The sequence below is a fragment of the Loxodonta africana genome, chromosome 17, assembly GCF_030014295.1.
Source record: "Loxodonta africana isolate mLoxAfr1 chromosome 17, mLoxAfr1.hap2, whole genome shotgun sequence".
In the NCBI taxonomy this organism is placed as follows: Eukaryota; Metazoa; Chordata; class Mammalia; order Proboscidea; family Elephantidae; genus Loxodonta; species Loxodonta africana.
The window spans coordinates 60,822,957-60,838,347 of NC_087358.1; the positions used below are offsets into that span (position 1 = coordinate 60,822,957).

General features: G+C 38.7%; 1 protein-coding gene across 5 annotated transcripts in view; it reads left to right on the forward strand.

Moving 5' to 3' along the window:
* AKAP11 (A-kinase anchoring protein 11) overlaps positions 1–14,450 on the forward strand; it is a 68,321-nt gene extending 53,871 nt beyond the window's left edge. For 4 of the 5 annotated variants that reach the window (XM_010592586.3, XM_064270079.1, XM_064270080.1 and 1 more), the window contains 4 exons: positions 1,350–1,433; positions 2,420–2,466; positions 6,622–6,782; positions 10,522–14,450. In XM_010592586.3, coding sequence (XP_010590888.2) covers positions 1,350–1,433; positions 2,420–2,466; positions 6,622–6,782; positions 10,522–10,662 — 433 coding nt within the window. In that variant the 3' untranslated portion in view covers positions 10,663–14,450. The remainder of the gene's footprint in view (positions 1–1,349; positions 1,434–2,419; positions 2,467–6,621; positions 6,783–10,521) is intronic. The other variant, XM_023551255.2, reaches the window with a different exon arrangement.
* The last annotated feature ends 941 nt before the right edge of the window (positions 14,451–15,391 follow it).

Genomic DNA, 15,391 nt, shown 5'->3' on the forward strand with positions numbered 1-15,391 from the left:
GAAGTAAATAGTGTTTAAGATCGTTAATTTTCTCTTTCTCACTGACTCCGACTGTCTATACCTTCTGTATTTTTGTATTTTTTCAATTTTGGTTTCTCTGACAACAGACTACGTGGACAAAACTCTGGTTGTTATTTGTGTGAACGTGTATTAAAAGGCACTGCTTAGTCTTAACTTTTATTCTCTAATGCATTATGCTTTTCCTTGAGACAATTTGATAATGTTAAAGTGAAAAAAAAAAGTGAACATAGTGTAAATTGTTTGAAATTGCTTGGAAACTACTTAGAACTTTAAATAACCATCAGGATTTTTTTTTGGGGAGGGTAGCCTTGTCAACATTCACCTATGCATGTAAAATGATTTTATGTTAATTCAGATTTTGAAAGGAAAATTTTTATTTTTGTAATTGCCTAGTCTTATACCGCCTCATATTGGGAAACATAACTGCTTATCACTGCAGACTAATGTGCTTACTAATTATTTTAATGGTTAGGATTTTTAAAAATTGCATGTTGGAGGTTTTAGTCTGAAATTTTTAAATTTAATTTTGTTTCTGAACACAGTTGCCTTTTATTTATTGCTTTGCAGAAGTTTTAGAATGTAATTGCTTTCTTTGAATGTTTTATGAACGTAGCTCTTGCTTTTTTTCTTTTTCTTTTGATAAAAAAAAAAAAGTAAAAACTTACCCATGTGGCATTAGTGACTGGCAGACTAAAGACAAGTATAATTCTTGATTGAGCTTTACTTATTCTAAAGAACGTATTATTGGCCACTTTTTAATGTATGAAAGAAAGGTAATTGGCAAAGTATTTAAAAATCAGAAAACGTCTAGTTACAAGAGGCTTATTTGGGCCTGTGTTTTGGTGCCTTCCATTCCATCTCTCCAAAAAACCCGTCACCGTTCACACCATCTAAAGACCTGAGAGAAAGTTAACCTTTTTTGTTTTTCTTTTTAAACCTTATCCAAAATGAGGAGTATTGGATTTTACGAGTTAAATCCCAAGATTTGGCACAAGACATTTATCTCACTGTGAAAGTTCTTCGTTTACTCATTCATTTGCTATCCGAGAAGGCAATGTGTTGTATTACCCTATAAAATAAAGTTAGGTTTAGAATAATTTTCATGGCCTTTTGAAGACAAGGAAAAAAATCTCCTGAATCTCCGAACCCACCCAAGTACCATTTAGAGTAGTGATGATGGTCTCTCTTTGCCTCCATGGGTGCTCCACTCCATTGTGGCAGCTTCAGAACGTCTGTAGTTGTCAAGGACAGAAGCTGTTCCCAGAAAACGAAGGTCGTCTTTACTGTTCATTTTCTAGTTCAGCTCTATTCTCTTCTTCCTCTGGCAGTAATGGTAACAGCAGTAGCTGGAGCAGTCTTGGTTTAGAAGGAGATTTGTATGAGGACAATTTATCCTTTCCAACATCAGACAGGTTGGTCCAGACCAGAAACTTAAAAGCTGATGAGTCTTTCACCACTAATGCATGAGTCATGTAAAGAATGTGGGTTACAGTGCAATATGTATCAACTTGCTTTTCTTCTATATTTTGACATGATTCTGCTTGATGAATTTACATCTAATGGAAAAAATTCAACTATGCTACGATTTGACTGACATCTAATGCAAAATATGTTACTTTTATGCATGTGTTGCTCCTCTGCTTGCTCCTTTCATTCTACCAATTATTCATTAAAAAGAGCTTGCTTCCTACAGAATTTCTGTTTTGGTTTTGGTTTTCGTTTTTGTATATAGTTTCGTTTCATTTATACGAAAAGTGTAGGGAAAATGTCCTCTGTTAAAAAATATGTGTACAGATGACATCATGAGAGGCATTAAGAAATGCCTAATTATTCATGGCATTCTATGATACCCCAATGCTATGTTATCTAAAACCAAATTAGCAGAATATTTTGGCTTTGAATGTAATTTTATGAAATTACCTGGCTTTTTTTTTGATATGTCAAGGAGGAGCCCTGGTGGCACAATGGTAAAGTGCTTGGCTGCTAACTGGAAGGTGGGCATTTCGAACCCACCAGCTGTTCTACAAGATAAAGTTGTGGCAGTCTGCTTCCGTAAAGGTTACAGCCTTGGAAACCTTATGGGGCAGTTCTACCCTGTCCTATAGGGTCGCTTTTGACTCAACAGCAATGGGTTTTGGTTTTTTATACGTCATGATAAGACTTCTCGGTTACTGATAACTAAGTTATCTTTGGGCATCATTTGCAATTCATATTTTAACACGAAATGGTGTGAGAAGCAAAGCTTCCTTTTTTATCGTCATTTTCCCCTTTCTAAAAGTCATATCATATTGTAACAATCATTCCTTACCACGTGTTAAGAGTTGGTTTTAGTACCGTTATTAATTAAAACTTGTTTGTTTTTGTTTTTTTAACTGCTTCTGCTATTTTATTGAAAAAGTGACGAACCGGATGATAAAGATGAGGAGCATGAGGACGATGTAGAAGGTAAATGACATTTTGTACTTTGCAAGGTGTTTGCATTTTTTTTTGTGTAAGGGTCCCTAAAACAGTCTGTAGTGTTTATATTTGTGCATTTTCATCACATGGGCCCTGTGTTATTTGTGTAAAACATTACAAATCAGAGTATTCTTGAACTAGTTTTCTTTATTCAATTTCGGGTCTCTTGTTGAGCAGATTATGTTATTTGACTGTTAGATGAATGAAGTACTCATTGATGTAAACACAAAAATACTTGAAGAGAGTTATTCAATCATTTGAGAGATAAGTTTATGATAACCTCTCTCTCTTATTCAATGTAGAAAATTCTAAAATCCTTACTCATATTTTAAGAGATGTTGTTGTTGTTGTTAGCCCTGACTCATGGTAACCTCGTACATGATGGAACAAATGCTCCCCACCTGGCCCTGTGCCGTCCCCATGATCGGTTGTGGATCAGACTGTTGTGATCCATAGGGTTTTCTTTGGCTGATTTTCCAAACTAAGTCATCAGTCCTTTCTTTCTGGTCCATCTTAGATTGGAAACTGCTGAAACTTGTTCAGCATTATACCAACACACAATCCTCCATAGACATTATAATTTATTATAACTGTGGCATATTATTGGAATAGTTACTTTCTTCCTTCCAAACCGGTAACTTTTAAAATTAGTTTTTAACGGAAAACTTATATAAATCGATAAATAAAAACAAAAATGTATTTCTAAATGAATTCATTCCTCCCCCAATTTCAACCCTACACTCATATACACATACTTGAAGAAAACATTCAAGTCTTCCTTTAATGAACATCGTTCCAAATATGTAAGTATCAGATATCATGGGTCACAGAGTTATAGATCGTGGCTTGTAATCTTAATTCAAATGTTTAAGTGAATCGAGAAAGTTTTCATGTTGAGGCTGAATTTTCATTATATTCAGGTGGTTGAATTTTTTTTCCAAAAATCTTTACTTTTCTTTAGTTACAAAAATACCAATAGTATCTTCTAGAGTGGCACATACAAAAAATATTTATACTGCTTGAAATACTTATCTTTGAACCACTGATTTTTCTTTTTCATTATCGTTTCTCTAAAAGTGGGAAAACTGAGAAATTGTCAAAATGAATTTCTTGAAATATGCTTTATGACACCTGAGTTTTTGATCGATTTCATCACCAATTGTATTTCCTTGTTTAGGAAAGTCATGTAATGTTGCTCAAAAAAAAAAGAAGAAGATTGCCGTTGAGTCAATTCTGACTTATAGCAATCCTGTGGGACAGAGTGGAACTGCCCCACAGAGTTTCTGAGGGCCACCTGGTGGGTTCGAGCTGCCGACCTTTTGGTTAGCAGCCAGGCCCTTAACCACTGCCCCACCAGGGCTCCACAATGTTTCTCAAGATATTTCTTTTTCAGCTGAAATTCTCAGATTTAAGATTATTATTTTTAAAATTCTGATGTCGCTGTTAAGTAGACATTCTTCCTATAGGCCTCTTAGAAGTGCTTTTTTTCTCATTGGATGTACAGTTAAAAGTAGGGAAATGATTTTAGAATTATTGATAAGCTATGTAATATTTGTTTTATTTTTGTTCACTGAAAAAGTGTTGACTTTGTCTAGAACATTTATCTACTTTTCCCAAGTAACAGCTATGTACGGAATTATCCCAAAGGCTGTGTTAATGCATGCATGTAGAGATTCTTTTCCCTAATGTACAAGTTATTACTAACTTTACTGAGGAGTGATTTAGAGAAAAGAAGATACAATTTAATATAAATATGAAATTCATTTAAGAAAAGAAAAAACAAAAAACACAAATTTTACTTCAGGCACTAGCCAGGCCATTCAGGATTTCTTTTGTGAAATAGGTAGAAAGTAGCAAGGTCGGTTACATGTTGTTGTTGTCAGGTGCTGTTGGGTCAGCTCCGACTCCTAACAACCCGCCCGTGGACGACAGAGGGGGTGCTGCTCTGTCCTCCACTGTCCTCACGGTCGTGGCCCGCCCGTGGACGACAGAGGGGATGCTGCTCTGTCCTCCACCGTCCTCACGGTCGTGGACCGCCCGTGGACGACAGAGGGGATGCTGCTCTGTGTCCTCCACCGTCCTCACGGTCGTGGCCCGTCCGTGGACGACAGAGGGGATGCTGCTCTGTCCTCCACCGTCCTCACGGTCGTGGCCCGCCCGTGGACGACAGAGGGGGTGCTGCTCTGTCCTCCACCGTCCTCACGGTCGTGGCCCTCCCGTGGACGACAGAGGGGGTGCTGCTCTGTCCTCCACCGTCCTCACGGTCATGGCCCGCCCGTGGACGACAGAGGGGGTGCTGCTCTGTCCTCCACCGTCCTCACGGTCGTGGCCCGCCCGTGGACGACAGAGGGGGTGCTGCTCTGTCCTCCACCGTCCTCACGGTCGTGGCCCGCCCGTGGACGACAGAGGGGGTGCTGCTCTGTCCTCCACCTTCCTCACGGTCGTGGACCGTCCGTGGACGACAGAGGGGGTGCTGCTCTGTCCTCCACCGTCCTCACGGTTGTGGCCGTGCTTGAGCCCGTTGTTGTAGCTGCCGTGTCTGTCCATCCGCTGAGAGCTAGTATATGCAGATATGTCATTATTCAGCTTTTACTCTTACGTAGAAGTTATAACAATATTTTTAATTTGTTAAATTAGAAGGTGGTAAATTAGGTTTCTTTTTCTTTTTTAAATTAGGGGATCGATTGATGTTGGGTTTACAGAAAGATCCAAAATGATGGAAACCTAAGATAACAAATCTCAATTTCTTTCTTTGTAAATTTTTTTTGGGAGTCGCAGCATGTGAGCCGTTCAGTATCTAATGACCTCTCTAAACAGAGCTGTTTGAAGGTGCCTGTCAGGCCAGGCAACCAGGAGCCCTGAATGGAGCAAACATCAGCAGTAGCAGGAGAGAAGCATTGGTTCTAAGCCCATGAAATCTGCAGGGTTTCTAAAATGGCCTAGAAACCATGCCTTATACTGTATAGTGCACCAGACCCATTTTTTATTGAAAGTGGGGGAAAGTGGAAAATAAGGGCAATAAACTTATTTCAAAAGAATAATGCAGACTTTTTTTTTTTTAGAGGCCAACACAAATATTAAAAATTATTAACCTAGAATGGTAGCCCTGTAGCACCCTATAAATTGTAAAAAAAAGAATCAAGGACATCATCCATAGTGTTTCCGTTCCTGAGACCAGCACGCCCGTGTGCTCATAGGCCGGTGGTATGGGAGGGTCTGTGTCAGGCAGCTCTGCTGAGTACTCAGTCATCGTGAAGCAGGTGTGCTAAACACCTGCGGGTCGTCCACAGATCGATCATTTTGTAGTCAGAGGTGATCATCGCTCTTTATGTTGAAACGTAAATTTTCACAAAAAGGAAACAGACTCTAGTGGAACATCTTATTTATTATAGGGTGCCAGAAATCCTCTGGTCTGGCTTTGGGATGTAAGGGGTTGTTGCATAGGGCTATTTTTTTTTTTTCTCCCTCGCCCTATTTTGCGTGAAGATTGAATTGATTAAGAGCAGTGAGCCAGACTGTCTGCGCTCAGGTCCTGGCTCAGCCACTTCCCTGCCTTAAGACCCTGCTCTCTCTCTGCCTTAGATTTCTCCCCTGAAAAATGGTGGTGATACTAGTTCCTACCTCTGAGGGTGCTTGTGAGAATTAAGGGAGTTTGTGTGTATAAAGAGCTTGTTGTGCAGTACTTAGATGTGATACATACCGTAGAAGTGTTCGCTGCTGCTGTATAAAATAGCCCAGAAAGCTTTCTGAAAGTGCATTTTTATCTGAGGTTTTTATTTTTGTGTTTCATTTATATTTTCATTATAAAGATAGCTTTATAAAGTTTTATTTTCTCTCCTTTTACCTCTAGACCATCTTTTGACACAAGTCACGACCTTTGTAGTACTGGAATTCAGCACATCAAAATAATGTTTTACATTTGTGCTATCAGTAAATGCTCAAAGTTACTCCATTGTTTGCATGTTATTTTGCCCTTCCAGAGGAATGTTTTAGTTGATGTTATGATGTGGTTAAGGTGCATTTTTTTTCATGATTCGTTGGAACCCTAAGAAATGGAAAACATTCATGAATCCTTAACAACAAAGAGTATTGTGTTGAATTGATGAGTTTCAGTGCATCATATTGTTTAAATTTAAACATTAGGTTTGGGACAAGATGGAAGTACTCTGCTAATTACCAATATTGACATGGAGCCGTGCACAGTCGACCCCCAACTGAGGATTATTCTTCAGTGGCTTGTTGCCTCTGAGGCTGAAGTTGCAGAACTTTGTTTCCATGACTCGGCCAAGGAGGAGTTTATACTAGTAAGTATCTACCGTATAGGGTGGTGGTGAGGATACCTTTAATAGCATGTCATACACTTTGTCACGTGGTCAGTCTAATAAGGTGTCTGTTGATGGTAGAGTGGTTAGGTTCTTAGACTGTGGAATCCAAGTTAACCATTGAGCCTCAGTTCCCCTTGCGGCACAATGGAGATAAATATAGAGTATACCTCGCAGGGGTTTGTGAGGATTATAATACTGTAAGAAAAACAATTACTGTGTTGTGTGGCATGTACTGAGTTCTCAAAGTTAGGTATTATTAATAAGCATTTTAAGTGCTTATCATGTGAAAGTTTGAGTTATTCCTTTCTATATTTAACTGATTCAGAATTGAGCCTAATAACTGGCATGTTTCTTTCTGTTAATCCAGTTTCATCGTATGAGAAGCTGGCATTATCAAAAGCCGATAAAGTTTAAGCATCTAATAACATTCAGATTTGATGCACTAATGTGTTACTTTTATGTGCCAAGCACTTTATTAGTCATGGTCTTCAGTTTACTGTTTTAAGGTTTGTGCCCCAGAATTTTCCTTATCAGAACTTTGATTTAATCTTAAGGGATATAGAGTAGTCCAGTGAACAGCCAATGTGATCAATAATAACAAAAAAAGAACAATTATTACGGTTATTCTTGATTTCTGATTCAGAATTTATGAAGATATTGTTGAAAGAAGTATGTGAAAAAGACAAATTTTTTTTTGTACTTACATACTTTTTGGATTTTTCCAGTTTGGAAAAAAAAAAAAAAGTTGCTATCGAGTCAGTCCTGCTTCATAGTGACCCCATATCCACCAGAGTAGAACTGTCCTCCATAGGGTTTTCAATGGCTGATTTTTTCAGCAGTAGATTGCCAGGCTTTTCTTCCAAGGCTCCTCTGGGTGGACTTGAACCTCCAGCCTTTCAGTTAGCAGGCGAGTGTGTTAACTGTGTGCACCTTCCAGAGACTCCTTTTCCAGTTTATGTTTTTATTTTTAGGCAGAAGGAGAAAATGGGACAGAAAAGGATGGTTTGGAAATGAATTGTCAAGGGAAAAAAACGGGTAGGGGAAGTGCCAGAACTGACCTTGGGGAGGCAAACCATTTTTAGGAGACATTTAGTCTTGGGTAAACTGAGGGCTAAACTAAGGAGGGCCTTAGGTGGAGCTGAGAGTGATGGTGCTGGGGTAAGGGGACCTTGCCTCCATGTAACCTAGCCCAGGGGGTCATTGATGATTGAGTGCAGTGGGGGTTGCATAAAGGTGGATGACAGTGCCTATTGCCACTTATTTCAAATAGTGACCCTCTTTTACCATGTCAGCAAGAGCCCACAGGACTGCTGAGTAGGTGCTAGGAAGCTAGGAAGCAGTTAAGAAGCAAGTACGGAACATTTTTGGTGATAATGACGATAATAGAAGTATTGTTTCTGGATAATACTCTGTTGATCCTGACATTTTCACCTTTAAGCAGAATAAGCATTATTACCATAAGGATAACTAGAAGGTGACAGATAATTGTAGAGGACAGTTGTAGTTGTCGAGTTGATTCTGACCCATAGTGGCCCTATAGGACGGAGTAGAACTGCCCCATAGGGTTTTCTTGGCAGTAATCTTTACTGAAGCAGACTGCCCCATATTTCCACAGAGCAGCCAGTGTGCTTGAACTGCTGACCTTTCAGTGAGCAGCTGAGCGCTTAACTACTGATACAGGGACAGGGAAGTATAAAAGTTAAGCATATTTACTGAAAAGAAAATAAATTGGACTTAATCAAAATAAACTTTTATGCTTAAAAGGACACAGTCAAGAAAATGAAAAGACAACTCAGAATGGGAGAAAACATTTGCAAATCATGTATCTGATAGGACTTGTATTTAGAATATATAAGGAACTCTTGCAGCTCAATAATAAAGAGACAACCCAATTAAAAAATGGGCGAAGGATCTGAATAGACTTTTCTCCAAAGATGATACACAAAATGGCCAGTGTGCACATGAAAAGATGCTCCACATCATTAGTCATCAGGGAAATGGAGGTCAAAACCATAATGAGCTACCACTTCACTCCCACTAGGATGATTATAATCTAAAAGTCAGAGAATAATAAACATCGAGGAGGAGTTGGAGAAATTGGAACCTTCATCCATTGCTGGTTGAAATATAAAATGGCGTAGCTGCTTTGGAAAATATCCCAGCAGCTCCTCGGGAAGTTAAACAGAGTTACTCTATGATCCAGCAGTTCTACTCCTAGGTGTATACTCCCTAAAATTAGAGACATATGTCTGCACAAAAACTTGTACATGAATGTTTGTAGCAACATTATTCATAATAGCCAAAAGTAAAAACAACCCAAATGTCCCTTAACTGATGAATGAGTAAATGAAATGTGGTATGTAGCCATACAATAGAGTATTATTTGACAATAAAAAGGAAGCACTGATACATGCTGTGGATAAACAATAGACGAACCTTGAAAATATTATGCAAAGTGAAGGACGCTAGTCACAAAACTTGCTGTATGATTCCATTTATATGAGTGTCCAGGATTGGCAAGTCTGTAGAGACAGAAAGTAGATTAGTGGTTGTCTTGGGCTGAGCGATTTGGGGAGAAAATGAGGAGTAACTGCTAATGGGTACAGGATTTCTTTTTGGGGTGATTACAGTGTTCTATGATTGTGGTGACAGTTGCTCATCTCAGTGAATATAGGAAAAACCATTGGATTATACACTTCAAATGGGTCAGTTTTGTGGTATGTGAATTATACATCAATAAAAAAACCAAACCTGTGCCATTGAGTCGATTCCGACTCATAGCAACCCTATAGGACAGAGTAGAACTGCCCCACAGAGTTTCCAAGGAGCACCTGGTAGATTCGAACTGCTGACCTTTTGGTTAGCAGTCGTAGCACTTAACCACTATGCCACCAGGGTAGCCATACATCAGTAGAGCTGTTTAAAAAATTTACATTGCAAAAATTTTAAGTAGTTTTTATATAAGTTAATAGAAAAAAATGAATTTACATTCTGACTGGTACAGATAGAGTTTATTTAAACCTGTATTTTTCCTTTTTGGGGGGAACATTAAAATTTCTTAACTTAGAAAGCCATGTTTCCGTTGAAGCTAGAGAGTGTATTCCACAACAAACCATACTGTATGTGGTGGGAGGAAAATCTGCCTCCTTTTATTAAGCTTGACGTCATCTTTATTATTTTATGTTCTGAATGGAGGGTGTGGCAGAAGTATTCAGTTCAGAATTTCCTGTAGAGGTGCAGCCTCTGCACTCCACACAGCCTTATCAGCTGAGTGAGGTCTGTGGGGTTATGTCTCTAGCAATCCCAAAGTGTCATTTCATGGGGTAGAAGTGTTTATAAAGGCCAAAAACAAACAAAACGAAACCTACTGCTGTCGAGGCAATTCCGACTCATAGCAACCCTGTAGGATAGAGTAGAACTACCCCATAGGGTTTCCAAGGCTGTAATCCTTATGGAAGCAGCCAGCCACATCTTTCTCCCGTGGAGCTGCTGGTGGGTTCAAATCACCGACCTTTTGGTTAGCAGCCGAGTGCTTTATCCAGTGTGCTGCCAGGGCTCCTTTTAGAAAGGCCAGGAAGGAAAGATGGTGCATGTGGGTGAAGGGCTGGTGGTTTAATTCTAAACAGCAGGCATCTTAGTTTCATCTGATGTTAAAAATAAAAACTTTGTTATAAAATTGTTTTTGATTAACACTTGGCCTGCTTTTCTTTCTTGTTAGCTTTCAAAACGATTACAAGAAAAAGGATGGAAAGTGGGCGCACTCCTGCAGGCTGTGCTTAAATACTATGAAGTGACGGAGAAGACGTCCCGTGAGGGGAGATGTCAGTCACTATTTGACTGGCTCTTGGAAAATGCATAGAACAGATGCCAAACCAGTAGATTTTATTATTTGTTTTGGGATGGTAAGAAACCGGTAAAGACGTATAGGGTAAAATTTGAGAAGCAAATCTAGCCTCTTAAATGCGTGCATCACACACTGTATATAGTTCATACTTTTGTAATCTCTGTCAAAATACTATCTTCATGTATTCTTCTATCCACGTGTATTGTGTTCAGACTCTGACAACATGTATGTGAAGGAAAGTCTAAGCGTGAGGTTTTCAGGGCGTGGTCCCATGGCATTCTTTTTGCATCCAAATAGCGCTGCTAGAAATTGCACTGAAGGTGGCTGAGAACAGGCTCCAGGGATAGAGTTATAATTTTGCTTGCTGTGATTAGAGCAATGGGTATGTGCCTTTGCAGACAAATCAGATCCTATTCATAACTAATCTGACGTCAAATAATAAAGTCGAAACTAACCTTGTGTATCTGGAAGACCTTTTTGTCTTGTTTTTAAAACCCAGCTTTATTTCACAGCTCAGCTGTTGGTAGCTTTTTTAATCCCCCAAACCATTTAGGTTTCTATGGACACCATAAGTGAGTTTCCACAGCCTTTCCTCTGGTGGCTTTATTTACCAGTGCTGCCAGTTGTTCAGGCATGCAAGTGTGTGTGTGCATGTGCCTGTCCATACGCGTGTACATGTATGTACACGTGTGTGTGTGAAGAAATACCCTGACCTTGCAGGTGGTTGGTGTCCTCTTTTATCTTCCTGTTTCCTTGGTTAGAAACCCACTATTAACGTGAAAAGGGGGCTTTAAATAAAATGTCTGTGAAGATGGTGCAGTGAGAATTTTTATTTCTCTTTGACTATTTTGGTCCCCTACTTATCCTACAAATGAAAATTCAAATTGCAAAACGTGTTGAAAATTGAAGCATTAATAAGGAGGCAAATTTATGAAAGCCCAATAATAATAATAACATTTTTCGTTGTTGGATTTTTGAACCCCTTCCCTTCCCACAGCAAGGATAAGCTTTTCCTGGAAAAATGGGGAGTTTTTTTTTTTCCTCTTTCGGATAAAATATATCAGCACTCTTTTGTAAAGTTCTCTGCCAGGATCTTTCTGGACTTGACAGTTTTTACTTCTTTGTCTTAGAAACTGCAGGTTGATGCGATTAGAGGACCAAGGTTGAGTCTTGGGTTTGTGTGGGGGTGTGCATGTATGGTGTTTGGTTCTCCCTGGAGGATTTTGTAATCTAAGGTAAACCACTTTTGGTAGGGACTTTGATTTAGCTCCATTAAACCGTCTTTTTTCCTGAGCACTGACAGTTCTAGAAGCTGTACAAAGTATGCAAGGTGCATCAACCTGCCAGGGGCGGGGAATAAAGGCATTTACATAAATTTGAATTAGTAATTATAGTAGAGAAACGTGTTTTATAGTGAAAGAGTCAGATTTGCTTTTTAAGAATGCCTACAGCTATTTAAATATTTTCCAAGGTTAAATGATAAGCTTTGGGTTTTTAAAATTTAAGAACGTAGAGATAGAGCGAGGCTTAAACATGAATGTTTGCTAAAGATCCTCGAGGTGTTTTTAAGGCGAGGAATGCAGGCAATGTAAAACCAGAATTGTTTCTGCCTGCAGCTTCTCAGAGCTTGAGGTGTGGTAGCACTGGACTGGATTTTCAGACATCAGGCACAGCAGTGTTTGCTCTTGTTAACTGTAACGGGAATTAATTGATTCTTAATTTTAGATTGTGTTTTTATAAATACATTAAGTATCAAGTTGTGTTTAAAAACGTGGATGTGCGTATGTTTGATCAACAGCAAAACTGACTTCTGAATTTCTTTTAAACTAGTGACAACATATTAGTTGTGTAAAACTTTCTGTGCTTGAAAATATTTATGTTTATTTAAGGTAGTACTGATTTTGAGGTAAGATTTTCCTCCTATCCTTGTTTCCTTTCTGTTTTTTCTGGAGCTGTGTTGCGCTCAGAGTTCCCTTATTTAACCACTGCGTGACGACGGGACGGTTATTAGGCATTAGCGTGCACAGTAATAACAACAGTGGAACTCCACACGTGTAGTAGTTCAGTGCAAGGGCACAGAGGAAAATAGGCAGTATCTGCAGATAGGAGGAGAAGTGTGAGTTACGCTTTCTTGTATACAGAAAACGTTTGTGTTTGGAGCAGTATCTTTTCATCAAGTACAGTCTAAGCTTACTTTCTTTCAGGGCACTTTGTGTATGTGATTTTCCAAAGACGTTCTAACTCTGTTGAGGACAGCCCTCACTGTCTTATTTTATTACAAACCTGCTTGACATATTTATATTGTAAGACTGCCATTCTGTGCATTTTGGACCTTATGAAATACCGTGTTTTATTCAGAGCTGCTGAAGTTGTGGTGTGCATTGAGCTGAACTTTCTGTTTATCAATTCAGGAACCATTGAAGGATCTGCGGAATGAAAATGAGGGAAACCTCTAATAGGGGTTTTTCAGAACATTGTTCTTAGACTGAAGTGTGGTAATATTTCATAGTCTCCCTTCCTAAGCCAACTTTAAATTACTTTTCTATTTTGGACATTTATTGATTTTGAAAATATTTCCTGATTTATACAAAAAGGAATGATTTCATTTTTAAATCACAGAAGAAAATGACAGTATCTCTTGATGGTTTGATATGATTTAATGGAGTTACAGAACCTTTGAGGCACTCACCCAGTGGATACACATGATAACATCTTTATACGTTGAAAAATGTTCTACTTACTCTTTCAGATATTTGATGTGAATCAATTTAATTCATAATACCTTAATTTTGCTTAAATAAGGGCTTTATGTTGCTGCTGGTAGGAAAATTTAATTGCTTATTAAGTATACCATGTAATAAAGTGAAAGTTTGCACACGTGACTTTGACATTAGTCTATGTTCCCCAAATGCACAGTTGAATCTTGACTCATCCGCAGATCCCAGATTCAAATGTCTACTTTCTTAATTGCTTAGCTAATGTTTTTCTTCCAGAATTCATATTGTCCCTTCACCATCAGCATATCTTTTTAAATTTTACATTTTTCAAAGGAGACTTTACACAGAACTTTTTTTTTTTTTAAAATAATGTATCTGTACTCGGGGTATAGGGAAAATACTACCCAATTAAAAACCCTGTCTGCCTGTCGCCAGCATAAGAGAATTAGAACTCCTGGTGAGAATTTTAAAATTGTACTAAAGTGAAATGTTTTCCCTCGTTTTCAGCAAAATATCCTCTAAGCATTTATTCGGTTACTGTATTCCTGCTCTGAAGATGCAGATACAGCATTAGCCACTCATGTCACTTTATTTATTTATTATTTTTTACCATCCGTGTACATTCCTTTTGTATGGGTAGAGTTGTAGTTGTAGAAGTTCACTGTTTGGTTTTCATTGTAATGTTTGAATACCGTTCAATATCAGGCTTAAATATTGCTGGATTTGCTAACTTTGGTTACTTGTGCAGTGTTAAAAGTAATCCACATTCTTGTTTAATATACCAGATATATATCTTTAAATAATTGTAGCCGTCTGTTTGACTGTGCTGAATTATTACATTAAGATCTTATACTGTGTAACAGTAACTTTTTTTTTCCTCTTCAGTAATTTAATATATTCACTTACCAAAACATGAACTTCAGGATGCACTAAACTTTGTTTTAGCAGTGACTCAAAGCAAACCTTTCATAAATTACTTATGTAATAATTTGCAATTAATTGTCCTTTTCTCTTTTATCTTGTTTAAGCCTGTGATCTTCCTTCCCTCAACTAAGAACCCTCCAATAAATTTAAGAGATGCCTGGCCTTGGATTTCATTCTGTAATATCTCGTTAACGGCTCCGTACTGGACTAAAACAGCCACATGCATGTGGTGCTGCTGTGATAGAAGACATATTGAAGGATCTGAATGCTCAGGTCATGGTTCTCAAGAATGAGAGAAGTCAGAGATATTTTAAATACTAAGACCCTGGGCTGTACCGCCTTACGGTGCCTCTGGATGCTGACCTAAATGGAAAGGCTGCTTGTCCAACTGGCTTTCTTTGGAGGCATCTCTAGGTGGACCCGAACTTCCAAACTTTTGGTTAGCAGCCAAGCATGTTAACTGTTTCACCACAGTAGAACCTGGTCTGGGGCAAAGAGGGTAATATTCTGTCTGGAAGGGTTGAAGAAGAAGTATTTTCAGGAGAGAATTGAAACCCCCAAATTTGGCTTTTTACTCCCCGCCACCTTCTTTTGAAACAGACCTCTAAATGAATTTCTTAGCTTAGAGCAAAGGGTCCAAACTGGACTCCTAGGTACTGAATTCTAATAACTGATATGTTTTAGCTCAAGGTGTGTGTGTGGGGGTGGTCTTTTTAAATAAATTAGTCACCAGCACTTAAAAATAAGGAGAGTTCACACTGAAATCCCCCCCCCCCCCGCTTCTCTTTAAAAATTGACAGCTCTGCAACATTGATCACAGTCCTGTGTGACAACAGTCGGCAGGAGCTGAATAATGAGTGCCCCTTTAGTCAGGGAGTATGCTGTCGTTCTGCCCCTAGCATCACCTATTCCACTTTGCTCATATCTGTTGCCTGCTCTGGCCCTATCAGCGTTTGAAATGCTGCCTCTGACTGGAAGCAGATGAAATCACTAATGTGCTTACAAAATCTGAACATTTGCTCTAGCCTTCTAGCAACTCTTCATTCTGTAGGATTGCATATTGCATAAAGAGGGCAGGAAGACTTGAGAAATTACAGGCTTGT